This window comes from Procambarus clarkii, chromosome 20 (assembly GCF_040958095.1).
Source record: "Procambarus clarkii isolate CNS0578487 chromosome 20, FALCON_Pclarkii_2.0, whole genome shotgun sequence".
In the NCBI taxonomy this organism is placed as follows: domain Eukaryota; kingdom Metazoa; phylum Arthropoda; class Malacostraca; order Decapoda; family Cambaridae; genus Procambarus; species Procambarus clarkii.
The window spans coordinates 20,889,225-20,907,783 of NC_091169.1; the positions used below are offsets into that span (position 1 = coordinate 20,889,225).

At 39.5% G+C, this 18,559-nt stretch overlaps 1 protein-coding gene across 3 annotated transcripts in view; it reads right to left on the reverse strand.

Annotated features, from left to right (window-relative positions):
* Positions 1-18,559, reverse strand: part of LOC123755382 (leucine-rich repeat-containing G-protein coupled receptor 5) — a 198,545-nt gene that overhangs the window by 16,978 nt on the left and 163,008 nt on the right. For 2 of the 3 annotated variants that reach the window (XM_045737956.2, XM_045737955.2), the window contains exons 4-10: positions 16,349-16,417; positions 15,361-15,495; positions 12,876-12,947; positions 8,738-8,809; positions 3,564-3,632; positions 2,746-2,889; positions 1,858-1,998 (exon numbers count right to left, since the gene is read on the reverse strand). In XM_045737956.2, the coding sequence (XP_045593912.2) occupies positions 1,858-1,998; positions 2,746-2,889; positions 3,564-3,632; positions 8,738-8,809; positions 12,876-12,947; positions 15,361-15,495; positions 16,349-16,417 (702 nt within the window). The remainder of the gene's footprint in view (positions 1-1,857; positions 1,999-2,745; positions 2,890-3,563; positions 3,633-8,737; positions 8,810-12,875; positions 12,948-15,360; positions 15,496-16,348; positions 16,418-18,559) is intronic. The other variant, XM_045737957.2, reaches the window with a different exon arrangement.

Below are 18,559 nucleotides of genomic sequence, written 5' to 3' on the forward strand. Positions count from 1 at the left end.
TTATTCATGATGTTTTAAATCACATTGTATCGTAAGTATATACAAACAGGATGTGTAAATACAATTGTTTTCAAATGTTATTAAATAAGTTATAAATATAGACAAGTATGTTTTTTTTACATTTAAGAAAACTATACCTAGTATTTTCTACTAGGTATAGTTTTATAAGACCTCTCGGACGCAGGTTCGAATCCTCGTCACGGCTCTTGTGGATTTGTTCATTAGTTTTATAAATATTTGTTATAATGACACTATACGACCTTCTTCAATCATGTCTTGATCTATTACGAAACTTTACGAGTCCCCTTTGGCTCTGTCTCCAGCTGTAACGACACACTGACCTCCACCGACTACTGCGATACCAATGTATATGCCCTCAACTTACCCAACTTCCTACTAACTAGACTGCTGATGATTGATTGATTGATTGATTGATTGATTGATTGATTGATGATGCCACCCAAGAGGTGACACGGGCATGAATAGCCCGTAAGTGGTAAATTCTTTGGCGTGAATGTGATCTGTGGTCGTGAATTTTTACACAAATTCACAACCAAAGATCACATTCACTCCAAAAAATCTATCACTTATGGGCTATTCATGCCCGTGCCACCTCTTGTGGTGGCATTAATCATCGGCGGTCTTGTTAATAGGAAGTTGGGTAATATACCATATATGTAATATACAAAAATACCTCCACTGCACATATATCCACTTATTATGACATCGCATACCTTCCGTCATCCGCGTCTCCCATTGACATAATACAAGTTCTACTCCTGTCATTTTTGTGACGTCATATACAATCCTGATTCGTTATTGTGACATCATATAATGGATGCTAATCCTGTCTGATACTACCATACCTTAATGTGTGTTCCAATCCTGTCTGATTCTACCATACCTTAATGTGTGTTCCAATCCTGTCTGATTCTACCATACCTTAATGTGTGTTCCAATACTGTCTGATTCTACCATACCTTAATGTGTGTTCCAATCCTGTCTGATTCTACCATACCTTAATGTGTGTTCCAATCCTGTCTGATTCTACCATACCTTAATGTGTGTTACAATACTGTCTGATTCTACCATACCTTAATGTGTGTTCCAATACTGTCTGATTCTACCATACCTTAATGTGTGTTCTAATCCTGTCTCAAATTATTCAGTACTGGTCTCTAGCCCTCTATTCCTCTTCCTTCCTACGCCTTTCCCTTCACTCTGTGCAATGTGTGTTTGGCGTTAGTGACTTTGGGACTCAACAGATGGAGTGGTGGGTGCTGGCAGCTTGTTCTGCACCTGTTTCCTGCTCCCCTTCCTCTTCTATTCCTGGTCACTTCCTCCTGTCCTTGTTTAGTTAGTGTAATACATACACTAAGACTAACAGGGTTAGTGTTAGTGTATGTATTACAATGTTCTTCATCACTATTACCCTGTTGCTGTGTTCATTACCTTCTTCTCATTATCTACTTCCTTGTTCTCCTCGTCTTTTACTGTGTTCTTCTGTTATATAACCGTGTTCTGCTTTTGTAACAGCTCCCGGGCATGCTGAGTAAGTACTTACTAGAGAGGAGTAAGTAAGGTCCCCCCCTCGGGTAAGTACTTGGGGGGGGGCCAGGTACTTACTTACAGGGGGACCAGGTACTTACCTACAAGGGGCCAGGTATTTACTTACAGGGGGGCTAGGTACGTACTTACAGTGGGGCTAGGTACGTACTTACAGGGGGCCAGGTACTTACTTACAGGGGGCGCCAGGTACGTACTTACAGAGAGGCCAAGTACGTACTTAAAGGGGGAGCCAGGTACGTACTTACAGGGGGAGCCAGGTACTTACGTACAGGGGAGCCAAGTACTTACAGGCTGCGGAGTCTGGGGGCGGAAGTACACAGGTCCCAGGGCACGGTGGTCAGGGCCGAACGGTCAATCCTGATCAACTCCAGGCTGCTGGTGCCGTTCAGGTCGGGGAACGCCTGCAGCTGCTTGGCCTCCTTCAGGATGCTTGTGGGGAGAAGCAAAGACGGTGTAGGTGACTTGTTGCTTTTCACTCGAGCAATAATACGGAAATTATCAAATATTATTTTTAATAAAATTATTTTTCTCTTGATTCGGCAAAAAAAACTTCATATATGAAGGTGAAATGGTGTGATATTTACATTAATATTTAAAAGCTGAGGTTTTTGGTTGGAAATAATTTACAAATTGACAGAAGAAAAATATAATTTTAGGGGGGGTAGAAATAGCCTAAGCTACTCTATCCCTTTGAGATGTATTTCTTTCTTAACTCAATAAACATACTTGAACTTGAATAAAATTTTATTGTATTAATATGGAATACAATATTTTGCGAGACACTGAGAGGTTCATAAAACAATATTCCTTAACATCAGTTATATAAACAATTAATGACAATTATTAAGACACTAAGGACTCTTTATCTATTAACTTAATCAATTAGCTCCAGATAATTCAGTAATAACTCAATTAGCTCCAGATAATTCAATAATAACTCAATTAGCTCCAGATAATAACATAAATTTTGCTGGATGAGTAGACAAGTCTGAGGTGGATGATTGTCAGGGGTAAAGCGCCAAGCCATTCCGACTATATAGATGAGTGGATGAGTGACTCGCACAGTTACAGCCCCGCTCCTGCGCCAGGAAAGTCCACTACGGGCTCACCATATCCCGTGCTACTTGGAATTTTTTGTTCCCAGTAGCTGAATCTACAACAACAACAGTGACTCACAGTTTAGTGAGGGCGGGGAGGTTAGTGAAGGCGCGGTGGTGGACGCTCAGGACAGGGTTAGACTGCAGCTTCACCTCCTCCAGGTGAGTCAGGCCCTTCAGCGAAGTCTCCCCAACGTAGGTCAGCCGGTTACTGCTCAGCAATCTGACGGGAACCCACCAGAGTTAGGTGGCTGCTGAGTAAGCCATCTTGGAAGTATAATACCCCCAATATGCAGGCGATGAGTCACAATAACGTGGCTGAAGTATGTTGACCAGACCACACACTAGAAGGTGAAGGGACGACGACGTTTCGGTCCATCTTGGACCATTCTCAAGTCGATTGTGAGAATGGTCACAATCGACTTGAGAATGGTCCAGGACGGACCGAAACGTCGTCATCCCTTCACCTTCTAGTGTGTGGTCTGGTCAACATAATATCACCAATTCCTACGTAATCAAATTTCCCTCCCACCGTTGTAAAGGGTGACAACTGGGGGCTTGTGTTGCAGATTGACGTGTTGTGTGTAAACAGTCGTGGCACTCGTTAGTCATGAAATTAGTTAATCTGAGCACTATTGACCTGGCACTACCGTCCTGGCACTCCTTATTCTAGCTCAATCGTTCTGGCACTTCTCAATCCTGGCACTGCTAATGTGTATAAGTGCGTATATAATGCAAAAGTAGGTTCAAATTAGCTATTATCTACAATGTGAATTGACAAGCAGTGGGAATATTGCAGTCATGAAGTAAATCAACTATAAAGTTAAGATAATCATATCCAATAATATGAAACTAATTAAGGTAAAGTCGTTTGTAGAAGGTGAAGTTGGCACTTACAGCTGCCGTAGTTTGGTGCAGTGAACCACCTCCGCTGGCACCTCCGTCAGTAGGTTGTCCTGCAGGTTCCTGTAAGAGTTCGACCCCATAAGACAATTGTCTTTATAAAAAAAAAAATACTTGTATAAATCTTGTAATCAGACCCTACATAATATTTCTGAATAAATAAAATATTTATATTATTATTATTAATAATGAATCTGCCGTCCTGAAGTGTTGTGACCTAGAATACTGTACAATTAGCTAGATAATTTCTTAAGTCATACAGACAAGTAGCGCGAATAGTCCAGTCAAAAATTCCAGCTTTGTCAAGAATTTTCCTCAGACTCAGAATGTGACATTCCTCAGTCAAATCCTTCAGTTCAGGGTGTGGCCGAGGACTGAGGTGATGTAATGTACGGCTGACGAATCGCCAGTTGCCAGGTTTTGAGAATGTCAGGAGGAAGCCGTGGCTCTTCGTCCAAGGAATTCTAGCAAGGACCTCTGAGTTGGCGAGTCACGCCAGGACCTTGGAGTTGGAGACTGTCCTCAGTGGAGGCCCGGGGAACGGGATTCCCCGAGGTTGAGAGGGGGCATTTCATGCAACTGTGTAGAGTCGAACTAGTGTACGTAGGTGTATAAGGAATCTACCAAAGGGGAAATGACATGGGTAAATTCTGAGGCCGGGATAAAGGATGTTAGGTTAAGGTACTTGGAGCAGTTGAGGGTCTATTGCATGGTCTGTGACCATACAATACAATACAAGTAATACAATACAGGCTCCAGGGAGTGGATGGCTATGGTCTGGGAGTGTGACGTATGTGTATTTAATGTAAAGAATGTATATTTGAAGTATACATAATAAATACCAAATATACTTGGGTTTCAGTAAACTTTCCTTGTAAATACATGTGTCATGAGCCAAACGGTACATGTTAGAGACTTGTTGTTATGTTAACATGGGCAATGATTTAAAAACGTATAACTAAATTCATGCATCACATTACATAATATGCATCTCGGTTTTCAACAATGGTGGCCCAGAATGTGTAAATGTTCATTACACCGGAGTTCTTAGATAGTTTCTAAGACTGTTTATCCTGCTTATTGTAAAACTATAATGAAGCTACAAATCATCCACTTGAAATTATAGTAATTATAATAACTATTTGGTCTAAAGTACCAATACGTAATGATGGACCATCAATAAACCACTTTTGCACGATTCATTTTATAGTCTGAAAAAAATTAACCTAAAACCAAAGTTAAATATTCCTAAGCCTACTATAGTACATATATGTACTATATTAAGCCTAAGATAGCATGCAATAGGCATAGAATTGCTAGGAGAGTTTGGTTAGGTCTTATAATTATGAACTGTTACAAACAAAAAGTTTCTGGTTTGTCCAATTTAAATAATACAAAAGTCGACTTCTTGGTGTTCCATCACCACATATTGTCACTTTGAACAAATAGTTACTAGACTGTAGTAACTTTTAATACTTTCATTTTATGGGGAATGGGGCGTTAAGTTAAAGTGATTGGTGTTTGTACTGCTAGTTACTTGTATTGTGTTCAAGGTAATTAATATTCAATATTTTGTTTACAATAAATTACATAGATTTATATATCTACACATGTAGAGAGTACACAACTGAACAGGCACAGATGAATGCACAAATGTGTAAGTACATAGTACAAAAGTATACAATTATTGAGTATACAACTCTACAAGCACATAGTAGTATAATACAAGACAAATCCAAAGTGCACAGTTGTACAATTACAAAGGAGCAGACAACTGTACAAGTACAGAGTACATAACTCTAAATGTACATTAGAGTGCACAATTGTATTAGTAATTTTGAGTGCTACCCAAAATTAGTGCTAGCAGTGTAACATGCTTGTCTCCAAAGCCAGAATATACATTGTGACGATAATCTCTTTCAAGAGAGATTGAGCCTGCTCTTCCCTATATCATTCACGTCATTCTACAAGTACAAGATACTATATTGAAGATACGTCCACCAGTATCGCCAAACGTTTTGCCCAGGAAGCAAAGCGTACCTTGCACCACCCGACACGCCGGCTCCGCCCGTCGTCAACGAGCAAACTACCCATTCTCCGCCTGCCTGCTCCTGATTGGCTGGTGTATCGCCGACCGCACCTGCACTCACGCCCTCTACCTGAGTCGACGTCTGGGCCAGCTCACGCCGTACTCCTCAGAATATCTCTGTGCTCTTAGAAGTTGACATCTCTCTCTGGTAGACTAAGCCCTGGCTGTCGTGTACTAAGGGAGGTGGCAGCTCAAGCCAGTATTCTCAGCACCTGATTATCATTATTATTGTCTTGCACTTCATTTTGTTTTAGAGTAAATTTCACATCTATTAATTATTCATGTTTTGTTTGTTGACTTGTTTTGAATTTTACGTAAGCCAAGGGATTGTCTTTGTTCATATCTTGTTTTCTAAAGTAATTAAAATTTCATTGTTTATATTTTGTGTGTCTTCCCATTACCTTACCACAGACAAACAGGCAAGCAGTCTCTTTTTTTTTTTTTCTGTAAGTGTGACAAGGCATTGCCACCTGCCATTGGAGGACTGCCGAACATCAACACTCCAACACTTTACCGTCACAACATATATACTTAAGTATACATGCATACTTAATAAGGGGTAAACATCAAAATGTTGTGGATTCCCTCTTACATTAGACTGCAGGAACATGATTAAGTTGACGTCCTTGCTAAGATTGTAGGAAATACAATGGTGGCAGCGGTGGGATTGTAACAGGGAAGGGGGATGGAATTGAGTTGAATGGAAATGAGGGAAAATGAAAGTGGAGAACAGAGCTAGAGGGAGAGGCTAAGAGGAAACAGGAAGGAGTGCATGGTCGAGAGGAAGGAAAGGGTAAATGGAGGAGAGTAGGATGAAAGGGAAAGTGTAGAGATACAAAAAATGGGATGAAAAGAAGACTTAGCAGACACAAAAATAAAGCAATAAATTAATTTAGACGAAAACTCAAAATCGCTAAAAAATATTTAAAACGTGCATTTAAAATGGACGAAAAATTTATATATGCAGTTTAGTCGTAAGAAGTGGAGGGACCTCGTCTTAAGCACGGAAAACGTACCTGATATAAGCTGGATAATATTTAAATTGTCCATTTCTGAATACGAAAACAATCTGCGATTCATGGTAAGTAGGAACCTTAAGCCAAAACATCAATACACACACACACACACACACACATTATATATAATATATATATATAATATATATATATATATATATATATATATATGCAATTGACGATCACAAAACACTGATCATTTTATGCGGAAAATCCACAGAGAAATATGAAATGAGGTGAACGTTTCGGCTTGTTAAAGCCTTTGTCAACACCACACCAGAGTCTGGTGTTGACAAAGGCTTTAACAAACCGAAACGTTCACCTCATTTCATATTTCTCTGTGGATATTCCGCATATATATATATATATATATATATATATATATATATATATATATATATATATATATATATATATATATATATGGAATAAGGCAAATTGGATACTGGGATATAATTTCTAGAAGCATTAGCGATAATACATCGAATATTTTACATCAACTTTTCCTTGTCTTCTTTGTGCATCATTTAGATTATGTGGTATTGCAAAACTTAATGCAATACCTAAGAATAAGACGCAACAGTGAATTGTACAGAGTTAATACGACTTTCTCCTATCGAAACTAAGAAAACAAACACAAAACCCAGAATTCCGTTTTCCTTCCATCCAGTCTCTGCACTTTGGGAGCCTCATGTCAATTGTACTGTGATTTGTGGACTTGTACTCGCTGGATTTGTGCGCCACTTGAGGGACTTGAAGTAGAAGGGGGAAGAAATAGCCTAAGCTACTCTATCCCTTTGAAGTAGAATGGGGAAGAAATAGCCTAAGCTACTCTATCCCTTTGAGATGTATTTTATTGTCTCAAGAAACGTACTTGAACCTCACGTCAAGTCATTACCCAGAGTGCTTTATCTTTATCTAGTAAAGTAAGATAATACTAGTAAGGATTATCTTACCTTTCTCCTTTACCGAAGGTAACCAGTTGACTCGATTACTTGCATTAGTTTCAAGGTGCTCAACCGATACTTCGCTTTTTCCTTAATGTGTTCAATATGCTGCACTTCACATTTCTCAGCATTGATCATCACCATCTGCCCTTTATCAAACAAATTTACCTGGGTGTTTGAATGAGCTTGTAATCCCTGTCGCTCTTGTTGTTCAAGATTCGTTACTTGGTACAAAAAGTTCCAAGTAGCACGGGCTATGGTGAGCCCGTTGTGGACTTACCTCGCCCCTGTCGCTGTAAGGCTGCTGTAACTCTCCTGCCAAGTTTGCTGTTATCAGCATGCTATTATATTTTCTTGTCAGCTAAGACCATGACAATTGTGAACATGACTCGCCAGGAAGATGCATGACAACTGTGAACATGACTCACCAGGAAGATGCATGACAACTGTGAACATGACTCGCCAGGAAGATGCATGACAACTGTGAACATGACTCACCAGGAAGATGCATGACAACTGTGAACATGACTCACCAGGAAGATGCATGACAACTGTGAACATGACTCACCAGGAAGATGCATGACAAGTGTGAACATGACTCACCAGGAAGATGCATGACAACTGTGAACATGACTCACCAGGAAGATGCATGACAACTGTGAACATGACTCACCAGGAAGATGCATGACAACTGTGAACATGACCGAACAAAATAAAGCATAACTTTGATATTTTTTTTCAGTGGTGAATACAGGAGTAGACGACTTCTCACTCCTGTTGGCAGAGTTTTCCCTTCCCATAGCTCCTGGTAAGCCTTATCCCACTAGTTTTCCCTAGAATACGACCTGCCAATCTTATAACAATCAGGTACCCAATCACTGTTGGGCGAAGAGAAGCGTATATTTAAGGATTGTTGGCTAGTTAATCCTCCTAAGCCAGGATACGAACCTAAGCCAAATCGCTCGCGAAGTGCAGGGCGAGTGCTTTACCACTCAAGGGTGGGCAGTTGTGAACATGAGAGGCCAAGAACGAGCATGAGGACTACCATAACAACCGGCTTGACCATGATGACCAAGAGCCTGACGACTGAGAATGCGTACAGTGTGTATTACTTACAGTATCTCAAGGCTGCGTAGCCTTGCCAGGGCTCTGGGCTCCACAGTGGAGATCCTGTTGTTGTGGAGAGATCTGAGGAGCAGAAGCGCGAGTTAGGGCGAGTGGTGACAGCCACTCTAAGCACTAAAAATGACCTTGACCTTATAATTACACTATGAAACACTATATCAATAATTACACACACATGCATGTATATATACATATATTCTTAGCACACAGAAGATGCCTTGGAACATCAAATGTCTCATTTTATTGTCGACAAGGAAAATCCTTTTGGTCGAGAATGCTATAATTTTGTCAGCAAGGGGAACACATTTTGTTTTTAACACAGTTAAGTATACCTGTACTTGTACAATTACTCGATGATATATCAAGGGTTACAGAGTCTGTGTCAAGCTACGTGATGTAAACAAAATAAAATCCCCGTCTCCCAGGATGATTTATCATACAAAACCATGTTATCAATAGTTAGCACTGGCAAACTTGGGTGCATCATGAATTTTCATCAAGAACACGGGAATGAATAAACTAACAATCGATTTCAATTTCAATTTCAACAATCGATAAAAAAATTTGCGGAGAGATTGATTAATTTAGAAGACACCACAATGCAAATTTTATGGCACAAAATATATTCAAGATTCAAAGCTGTTAAAACAATAATTTAGACTGGCTTTGAAATGAGCCAAAGATTGGAAGATGCGCGGAAATGCCAACAGTCTGTGGGTCGCGTGAGTGATGTAGCAAATTGGATAGGCTTAACTTATCCAACTTAAGCTTAACTTTGAAACGCTAAATCTTCATGCGTAAAAGATCGTGGAGTCATGAACTATAAGGATCTTAAGCCAAACAATTTATGTATATATGCTGGAAATAAGGCAAATGGGAAATCAGGTCTCAAACACATAAAAATCACAATAGCGTGATATATCAAATGAACAAATCCACAAGGGCCTTGAAGAGTGTTCGAACCTACGCACGGGATGTTCCCATATGCGTCTTAGTCAACTGTACCACGACATGATCAAAAGTATCGCAACCTGGAGTGATATTGCCCTCACAAGAATCCCGAAGCTTCTTCGAAGCCTAACCGAGGCTTCACACAATTTCCCCCATGCACTTGGGCTCTGTCAACCAGATGTTCTACCTCAACTTCTTCAATACACGCAGTATACATCCAATACATCATCCAGTTCTTCAATACATCATCCAGTTCTTCAATACATCATTATAAGGCCCTTGTGGATTTGTTCATTAGGTCTCATATCTAAAAGCGTTAGTAATAAAACATAATGTTATTCTTCAGTTTAATTTTTTCCTTTGTAAAACCCATCTAGATTATTGAGAGAAGAATTACAACAATGATCCAAGGAATTACACACACATGCATTATGAAGAGAAATTAACTATTTGTTAGAAAGGTGATGAGTATAAGGGGCGATATAACTGACGTATACACATAGATGAAAAGTATACCAAAGCGGATATTAATAGTGCTAAATATATTAAAGCAAAATAGAATAGGAAACAATGAATACAAATTGATTAAGCTTAGATTTAGGAAAGACCTGGGTAAATACTGGTTTAGGAATAGGGTGGTAAATTTAAGGTACAAATTGCTAGGCAATATAATAAGCAAATGACCTATGAATGTGTTTGGGTAAGAATATATACATGTAACCTCCCATGTTGCATATATATTAACCTAAGAATATATGCAAATGAATAAATCCGAGTCCAAGAGAGAGTCACTGTAACTTAAGATGTTCCAGAATCCTTGTTCCACATAAAGGTTTAAGAAACACTTGATCACTTTCCGGTTTATTTCAGCGTTTCATCAACAATAACATCTTCAGAAAAACACACTCACATATTAAGACTCAATCTTTAAATATGAAAATATAAGAACTGAAGACACTTCGGTCCATCTTGGACCATCATAAAGTCGGGAAGCGGAAACAGTGGTGGAGCCCGCCGTACACACGACAAAACTACGACGTTGCAATAACGTTCAAGCAAGTTTTAACACCTTCGAATAAGTTGTCACAACGTTCAAGCAAGTTTTAACACCTCAGAACAAGTTGCAACAACGTTCTAATACATCATAAAAACGTTATACCAAGTTGTAGCAACTTTATTACAAGTTGTAACAAGTGGAAAATAGCTACAGTTACGGTTTGTGTTTGCAGGAAGAAAGTCATTTTTATAAGGCAAAGTAAAAGGAGTAATAAAACTTATCTTTATCTCAAGGAGTGAGATAAAGAGGCGAGAACTTTAAAGAATAGGAGTAGGGTTTGAAATATAGGAATTGGGTAAATTATAGGAATAGGTTAACGGTATGGGAATGGGAGTAAGGAAGTATGGAACAAGACAAATATCATAAAAAAAGGTACAAATATAAGAAAGTGTAGAAATAAGGAAAAATTTAGCCATAGAAGACCAAATAACAAAGATAATGAGGTGAAATAGAGACAAAGATAACATAAGTAAGTCAAATCACATTTGTTAAGGTTAGCGCATTTAAGTATATACTGTGAAAGGGAAGAGCCAACAGCAACCAAGACTTCAAAATCTCCAAACGCCCTTCAAAAAATAAATCCCAAGCACTCAACAGAAAAGTGGCAATCGCGCACAAAAAGAAGTAGCAAATGCCTAATGTTTTTTGTGCGTTTTGGATTTTTTTTTGTGTGTTTTGAATTTTCTGTCTTTTTTGGGGCGTTTTGATTTTTTGTTGTTGAGCGTTTGGCACTTTTTTGTTAGGAGGGTGAGAGAATTATCAGGGGAAAGTGCCAAGCCATTACGACTCTATAGAATTTAGTGACTCGGAATTATATTTTATTATTTCAGGATTAAAGCAAAGTAAAGCAACATCAGTGTGGAGAAAAATTAAAACAGTTTCCCTTATTTTAGGAGCATAATTATCTCTGTTCAAACTTCATTGTGCATTTATTTGTCTGACATGTTGTTAAAGAACATGTCATTTCACTAAACCACAACTTGGCATCTTTAGTGGCAGAGTAAAAGGTAATGCAAATGAGCAGTGGCTGCAACATTAATTTCTTGCAGAATGGAAAGAAGTGAGGATACACAATAGGATAGGTTGTTACCCTGTTTAGGGGTTTGGGTAACTTTGTTCTGCATTTTCATTGGTTTGCTGTTGCAATAAGTTTAGTGTAAACTGGTGGGTCTCGTACATCGAATGATATACCTAAATATGAACTGGCTTTTGATAACTGGGTGAGAATGCTTATATTAGGCTTTTTTGGCTTTGTGTATCCTATTGTCCACCTTCTATTTTAGTAAATCGTTTGGGTGTTTTTGGTCAAAATATCTCTAGTGGTAGTCTGTTGTGTGTTTAAATTATTCTAACTCCTATGGAGCCTTTTTGTTTAAATACGATCGGGCAACTTTAACGATATGGTGATGTCTTGCCTGTATATTAAAATCGTTGGCGATAGATAACACTAGTTTATATTGTCAGCTCCTCAGTGATGGTGCTGGGTACGATTCCCGAGGCAGGACATACATATGGACACGTATCCTTTCACTCGATATCTGTTGACAGTAAACAGGTATACAGGAGTAAACAAAGTGCACCCTGGAGAATCTTAATAGTTGGCCAATGGATGTGGGATCTCTGCAAGCATATGTACGGGCTTACTGTCCCCAGCAACAGGAAACTATCAGGTCTTGCAAGAGTTGCTCTTGAGCAAGTTGGTTGTCTTTATAGTCTTGCAGTATGTGATGAGCTGTATCTTGTATTAAGTATCGGTTGGGGGTCTCATTATACTTTTCATAAGTCTTTCCTCCGTCGTGTGAGCCGCTGAAAAGTTCCTGTAGTGTTACAGGAGGGACAAGTACTATAGTGTTGACCTTCTTATCAGAGGTAAAAAATGGCCTTCACCCAAATATTGGTGATCTATTCCACACAAATGCTAGATCTTCAGCTGTTGAAAAGGACCTGCCTCACGCTTCCCAGGTCCTCGCCAAGCAGCTTGCAACTGGAGGTGTGTGAAAGAGTATCGTTGACGCGGACATCAACACTACTTCGCTCTTAAAACCAAAATATTCACACGTGGCACTCCACCGGAGCTCAAGGATCTTAGTACAAGACTAGCAATTGCTAAGAGGTACTCACAGGATGAGGAGATTATGCAGCTCATGTAGATCGCCGGTTTTCAAGGCTGTCAGCTTGTTGTGGGCCATGTTCCTGTGGAGAGACCAAATCCTTCGTCAGTGAGAGTGCGTCACAATATCGACAGGGACTATGTAATAGCATTAGTAAGACAGAGTGAAATATCCTCTGTACAACACATATTATGACCTGTTTTAAAATAATTGTCCCTACCTCTTAGTCGTAATTTATCCCCAAATTTCTAACTTTCCTTTATGCTCCCCATGCTCTCGACATTCCTTCCATCTTTCCAATTATTTCCATCTTTCTCATTCTCCAAATATTCACTGTTCTCTCCAGTTTTCCCCCTTTGTCTCAATCTTTCCTTTACTTTTCTCATTCTCTCCGCCATTCCCATCGCTCCACATTCTCCATTCTCCCCACTTAGTCTTCCTCATTTTCTCAACATCTTCACCATTATTTCCATCTTTCATTCTTTCTATCTCATTCTTTCAACATTACCTTCATCTCGCCTACCCTCCCCACCCAGTCCAACCACTTGGGCTGGACGGTAGAGCGACGGTCTAGCTTCATGCAGGTCGAAGTTCAATCCCCGACCGTCCAAGTGGTTGGGTACCATTCCTTTCGCCCCGTCCCATCCCAAATCCTTATCCTGATCCCTTCCCAGTGCTACATAGTCGTCATGGCTTGGCACTTTACCTCCTGATAGTTCCCTTCCCTTCCCTCCCCACCTTCCTCATACTGCTGTAACCGAGAACTCAAAGGAAGAACGACACTGCATATGCTCCTGCAGTTAACTAGTCCAGGGACAAGTGAATTGCAGATGCAGTTGGTCCACACGCTCGCTGAAGCACGCTGCATCACAAGCAAATCTGAATCATGTCACAGTGCGCGTCATAGTCAACAGTGCGCGTCATAGTCAACAGTGCGCGTCATAGTCATCAGAACACTTGCCATTACTACGCCTGGAAGCCTCTGACATAGCGTGCTGACGTTAGCATATTGGCTAAACTTTACACTTTTGGTTCAACAGCTCACTTATAATGTTTTTATGAGTGACTTTATCACAGGTACGAGCTTCTCTTTCTCCTTATCAGAGCTCACAGTCATTTCTGACCTGGCTACGGTGTTATTCAGCGCTCTCTAATGCCAAACTCCTTCGACGGGCCTCGTTAATGATGTTCTGTTACCAGCTTCCGTCCACAGATAACTACTTGTATGTTCACTGTAAACTGTTGATTGTTCTCTGTGGCTGCTCTGTGGGGTCTGAACTCTCCAGGTGTTAAAAGTATTTGTTGACGTCTTAACTCGCTTCTGTAAGCAATGTACTCGCTTCCGTAAGACATGTTCTCGCTTCTGTAAGACATGTACTCGCTTCAGTAAGACATGTACTCGCTTCTGTAAGCCACCGAAGCGGTGGCACGGGCATGAATAGCCCGTAAACCACCACAATAACTTTCTGACCAATCAGCAGAAAAACTATTGTTCTGAAAATAATCGAGAACTAAAGTAAACTCAGTTTAAATACACCAAGAAGTTGGGTATACAGCTTTCTGTGTACAATATTTCTTACCCCGTGAAGGTCACATTGTTAATGAACTGGGGATTCGAGTCTGAGTCGAAGTTTCATTGTGTTTAAACATGTGGTTTGCATGTAATTCCATGGAGGTTGTTTACTACCTCATCTGACATCAAGAAAGGTGTTTAGCATCCAATGAAGCTTTATTTCTTGAATGTTTTGAGCGAACAAATCCACAAGGGCCGTAACGAGGATTCGAACCTACGTCCGAGAGCATCCCAGACGCTGCCTTAATCGCCTGAGCTACGACATGGTATAAGAATTGCAACCAGAAATTCAACTGAATTTACTTGGATCCTGCAGCCTCTCCGAGACACAAACCAGGATTTTACACAATTCCCCCCATGCACTCGAGCTATGTCAATAGACCTTGAGCAGCCGTCGACATGAACAATCACATGATTAATATATATTTTGTTCCTCAGCGGACGCCAAGAACCAAATCGTCCATTTTCAACGGGGAATTTACTTATTATAAACAAACTATTTATTAAATATTTTATCTTAAGTGTATGGAAGAAACTGATCTAAAGTTACAGTTTCAATCTGTGTTGACGAAACAAAAGCAAGAGAAACAAGAAACAATGAGGATTACCTATTACACAAAATTGTACACAAATTGGCTATTGAAAACCTGTCATACATAATATCTTAGGATGATGCTACAGGGGCATATCCCGCCAAACACACACCGAAACTACGACGTTGGTACAACGTTTGAACAAGTTTTAACACCTAACCAGTCATAACAACCAATATAGCAAGTTGTAACAACGTTCTAATACGTCATAAACACGTTAAGCCAAGATGTAACAACTGTATTACAAGTTATAACAAGCGGAAAATAGAGACAGTTTCGGTTTGTGTTTCCAGAGATGTAGTTACATTAAAATAAACTCAAACACGTACACATTCTGCAGACAGCTCATGGAGGACAGGGCACGAGGAAAGGTTGTGAAGAAGTTCATCTCCAGAGAGATCTCCTTGAGAGAAGCAGGAAGAGATCCAGCAGTCAGTTCAGACAGTTTGTTGTTGTCCAGCATCCTGTAAGACATCATTAAACATACATAGGTAAAACATGGTACAAATATTTGACAAAAATACACGACAAAGATTAGAAATCGAAAATCTTCTGAGCTCCTCAGAGGCGAGACGTGTTTCTAGACTGCAAGAATGTCTATTTCCAGCGGCTGTGTGAGGCAATACAGAGGGAAAATATACACAGCCTTCGTGTTCTTGATCATCATCAGGCGACGAACTCGACAGCCTGTCAAAATTAACATTGTAAATTTATATGAATTTATATGTAAATGAATAGATGGAATGAGCGCTGGTAAAGATGGATAGATAGACAAATGGATGGAAAGATTGATGGGTGAATATATATGAACAGATAGATGTATGGATAATTGGATGGATTGACAGATTAATAGACCGACAGATGGGTAGATAAATATTAGATGAATAGATAGATGATAGATGCATAGATGGATGGATAGTTGGCCAGATAGATGGCGGGATGGATAGATGCACAGATGGGAGACTGACAGACAGACCCGAGCAACGCCAGGGGCCAGATTCACGAAGCAGTTACGCAAGCACTTACGAACGTGTACATCTTTCCTCAATCTTTGACGGCTTTGTTTACATTTATTAAACAGTTTACAGGCATGAAAACTTGCCAATCAACTGTTGTTATTGTTATAAACAGCCTCCTGGTGCTTTGGAGCTCATTAACTATTTAATAATTGAAAACAAAGCCGTCAAAGATTGAGGAAAGATGTACAGGTTCGTAAGTGCTTGCGTAACTGCTTCGTGAATCTGGCCCCCTGGCGTTGCCTGGGTCTCATGCAAATAGAGAGACGAACAATGTGTCATACAAGACCAATCAACTTACAGGACTTGTATAGGAGCGGCATGGAAGGCCTTCACGCTCACCGTCTTGATCTTGTTACCAGAGAGGATACTGAAAAGGAACAAAGAAATAATAAGCAGGCGATGAGTCACAATAACGTGGCTAAAGTAAGTTGACCAGACCACACACTAGAAGGTGAAGGGACGACGACGTTTCGGTCCGTCCTGGACCGAAACGTCGATTGTGAAAAAAATCTGTATATATAAATATATATATATATATATATATATATATATATATATATATATATATATATATATATATATATATATATATATATATGTCGTACCTAGTAGCCAGAACGCACTTTTCAGCCTACTATGCATGGCCCGATTTGCCTAATAAGCCAAGTTTTCATGAAATAATGTTTTGTTGACTACCTAACCTACCTAACCTAACCTAACCTAACTTTTTCGGCTACCTAACCTAACTTAACCTATAAAGATAGGTTAGGTTAGGTTAGGTAGGGTTGGTTAGGTTCGGTCATATATCTACGCTAATTTTAACTCTAATAAAAAAAATTGACCTCATACATAATGAAATGGGTAGCTTTATCATTTCATAAGAAAAAAATTATAGAAAATATATTAATTCAGGAAAACTTGGCTTATTATGCAAATCGGGCCTTGCGTAGTAGGCTGAGAAGTGAGTTCTGGCTACTAGGTACGACATATATATATATATATATATATATATATATATATATATATATATATATATATATATATATATATATATATATATATATATATATATATGTCGTACCTAGTAGCCAGAACTCACTTCTCAGCCTACTATGCAAGGCCCGATTTGCCTAATAAGCCTAGTTTTCATGAATTAGTGTTCTTTCGACTACCTAACCTACCTAACCTAACCTAACCTAACGTTTTCGGCTACCTAACCTAACCTAACCTATAAAGATAGGTTAGGTTAGGTTAGGTAGGGTTGGTTAGGTTCGGTCATATATCTACGTTAATTTTAACTCCAATAAAAAAAATTGACCTCATACATAATGAAATGGGTAGCTTTATCATTTCATAAGAAAAAATTTAGAGAAAACATATTAATTTATTAAAACTTGGCTTATTAGGCAAATCGGGCCTTGCATTGTAGGCTGAGAAGTGAGTTCTGGCTATTAGGTACGACATATATATATATATATATATATATATATATATATATATATATATATATATATATATATATAAATAAAATAATACTCTGTATATTATAAAAATAGTATGACTTCTCATCATTTGCTATATAATACAATTCAGCCAAAGATAATATGGAAGGGAACTATCAGGAGAAAGCGCAAAGCCATTAGGATTATATAGCACTGGGAAGGGGTCAGGATAAGGAATTGGGGATGGGACGGGGAGGAGGAGGGGGGAGGGGGAAAGGAATGGTGCCTAATCACTTGGACCGTCGGGGATTGAACCCGGACCTGCATGCAGGGAGATCGTCGCTGTACCGTCCAGCCCAAGTGGTTGAGGATAATATGGAGGTTAAATGTAATTTTTGCTGACATACAACTCCACAAACACGTACATACAATATTAATAAATACGTACATAAAATATATTATAAATAAACACACACACACACACACACACACACACACACACACACACACACACACACACACACACACACACACACATTTAGGTCCCCCATGATCAGTCATTGCTGTAAACAACCGATGCTCGAAAGGCGGGATCCAAGAGTCAATGCTCGATCCTGCAGACACAACTAGGTGAGTACAACTAGGTGAGTACACACGCACACACACACACACACATCACAGAGCCTTGCGGTCGAATGGACAGCGCTCAGGGGTAGTAGTCCTAGAGCCCGGGTTCGATTCCCGGGCGAGGCAGAGACAAATGGGCAGGAGTTTCTCTCACTTGATGCCCCTTTTCACCTAGCAGTAAATAGGGACCTGGGTGTTAGACAGCTACTACGGTATACATATTAGGAATGTGTATGTGAGAAATATAGATTTTTGTTTTTGTTTTTTTGGAGGGATATTCCTGCGCGGGCCCTAAGCCTCTGGCTGGCCCACTAAGTGTTGCTTGTTTCTGTTTTACTTGGGCGGAGTATGAGTATTTATGACTCGTATGGTCGCTTCAGTAAGATTTTGCCCCACGTGTTTAACAATTTCTTCTGCTCTGTTAAATCTAAATTGAAATC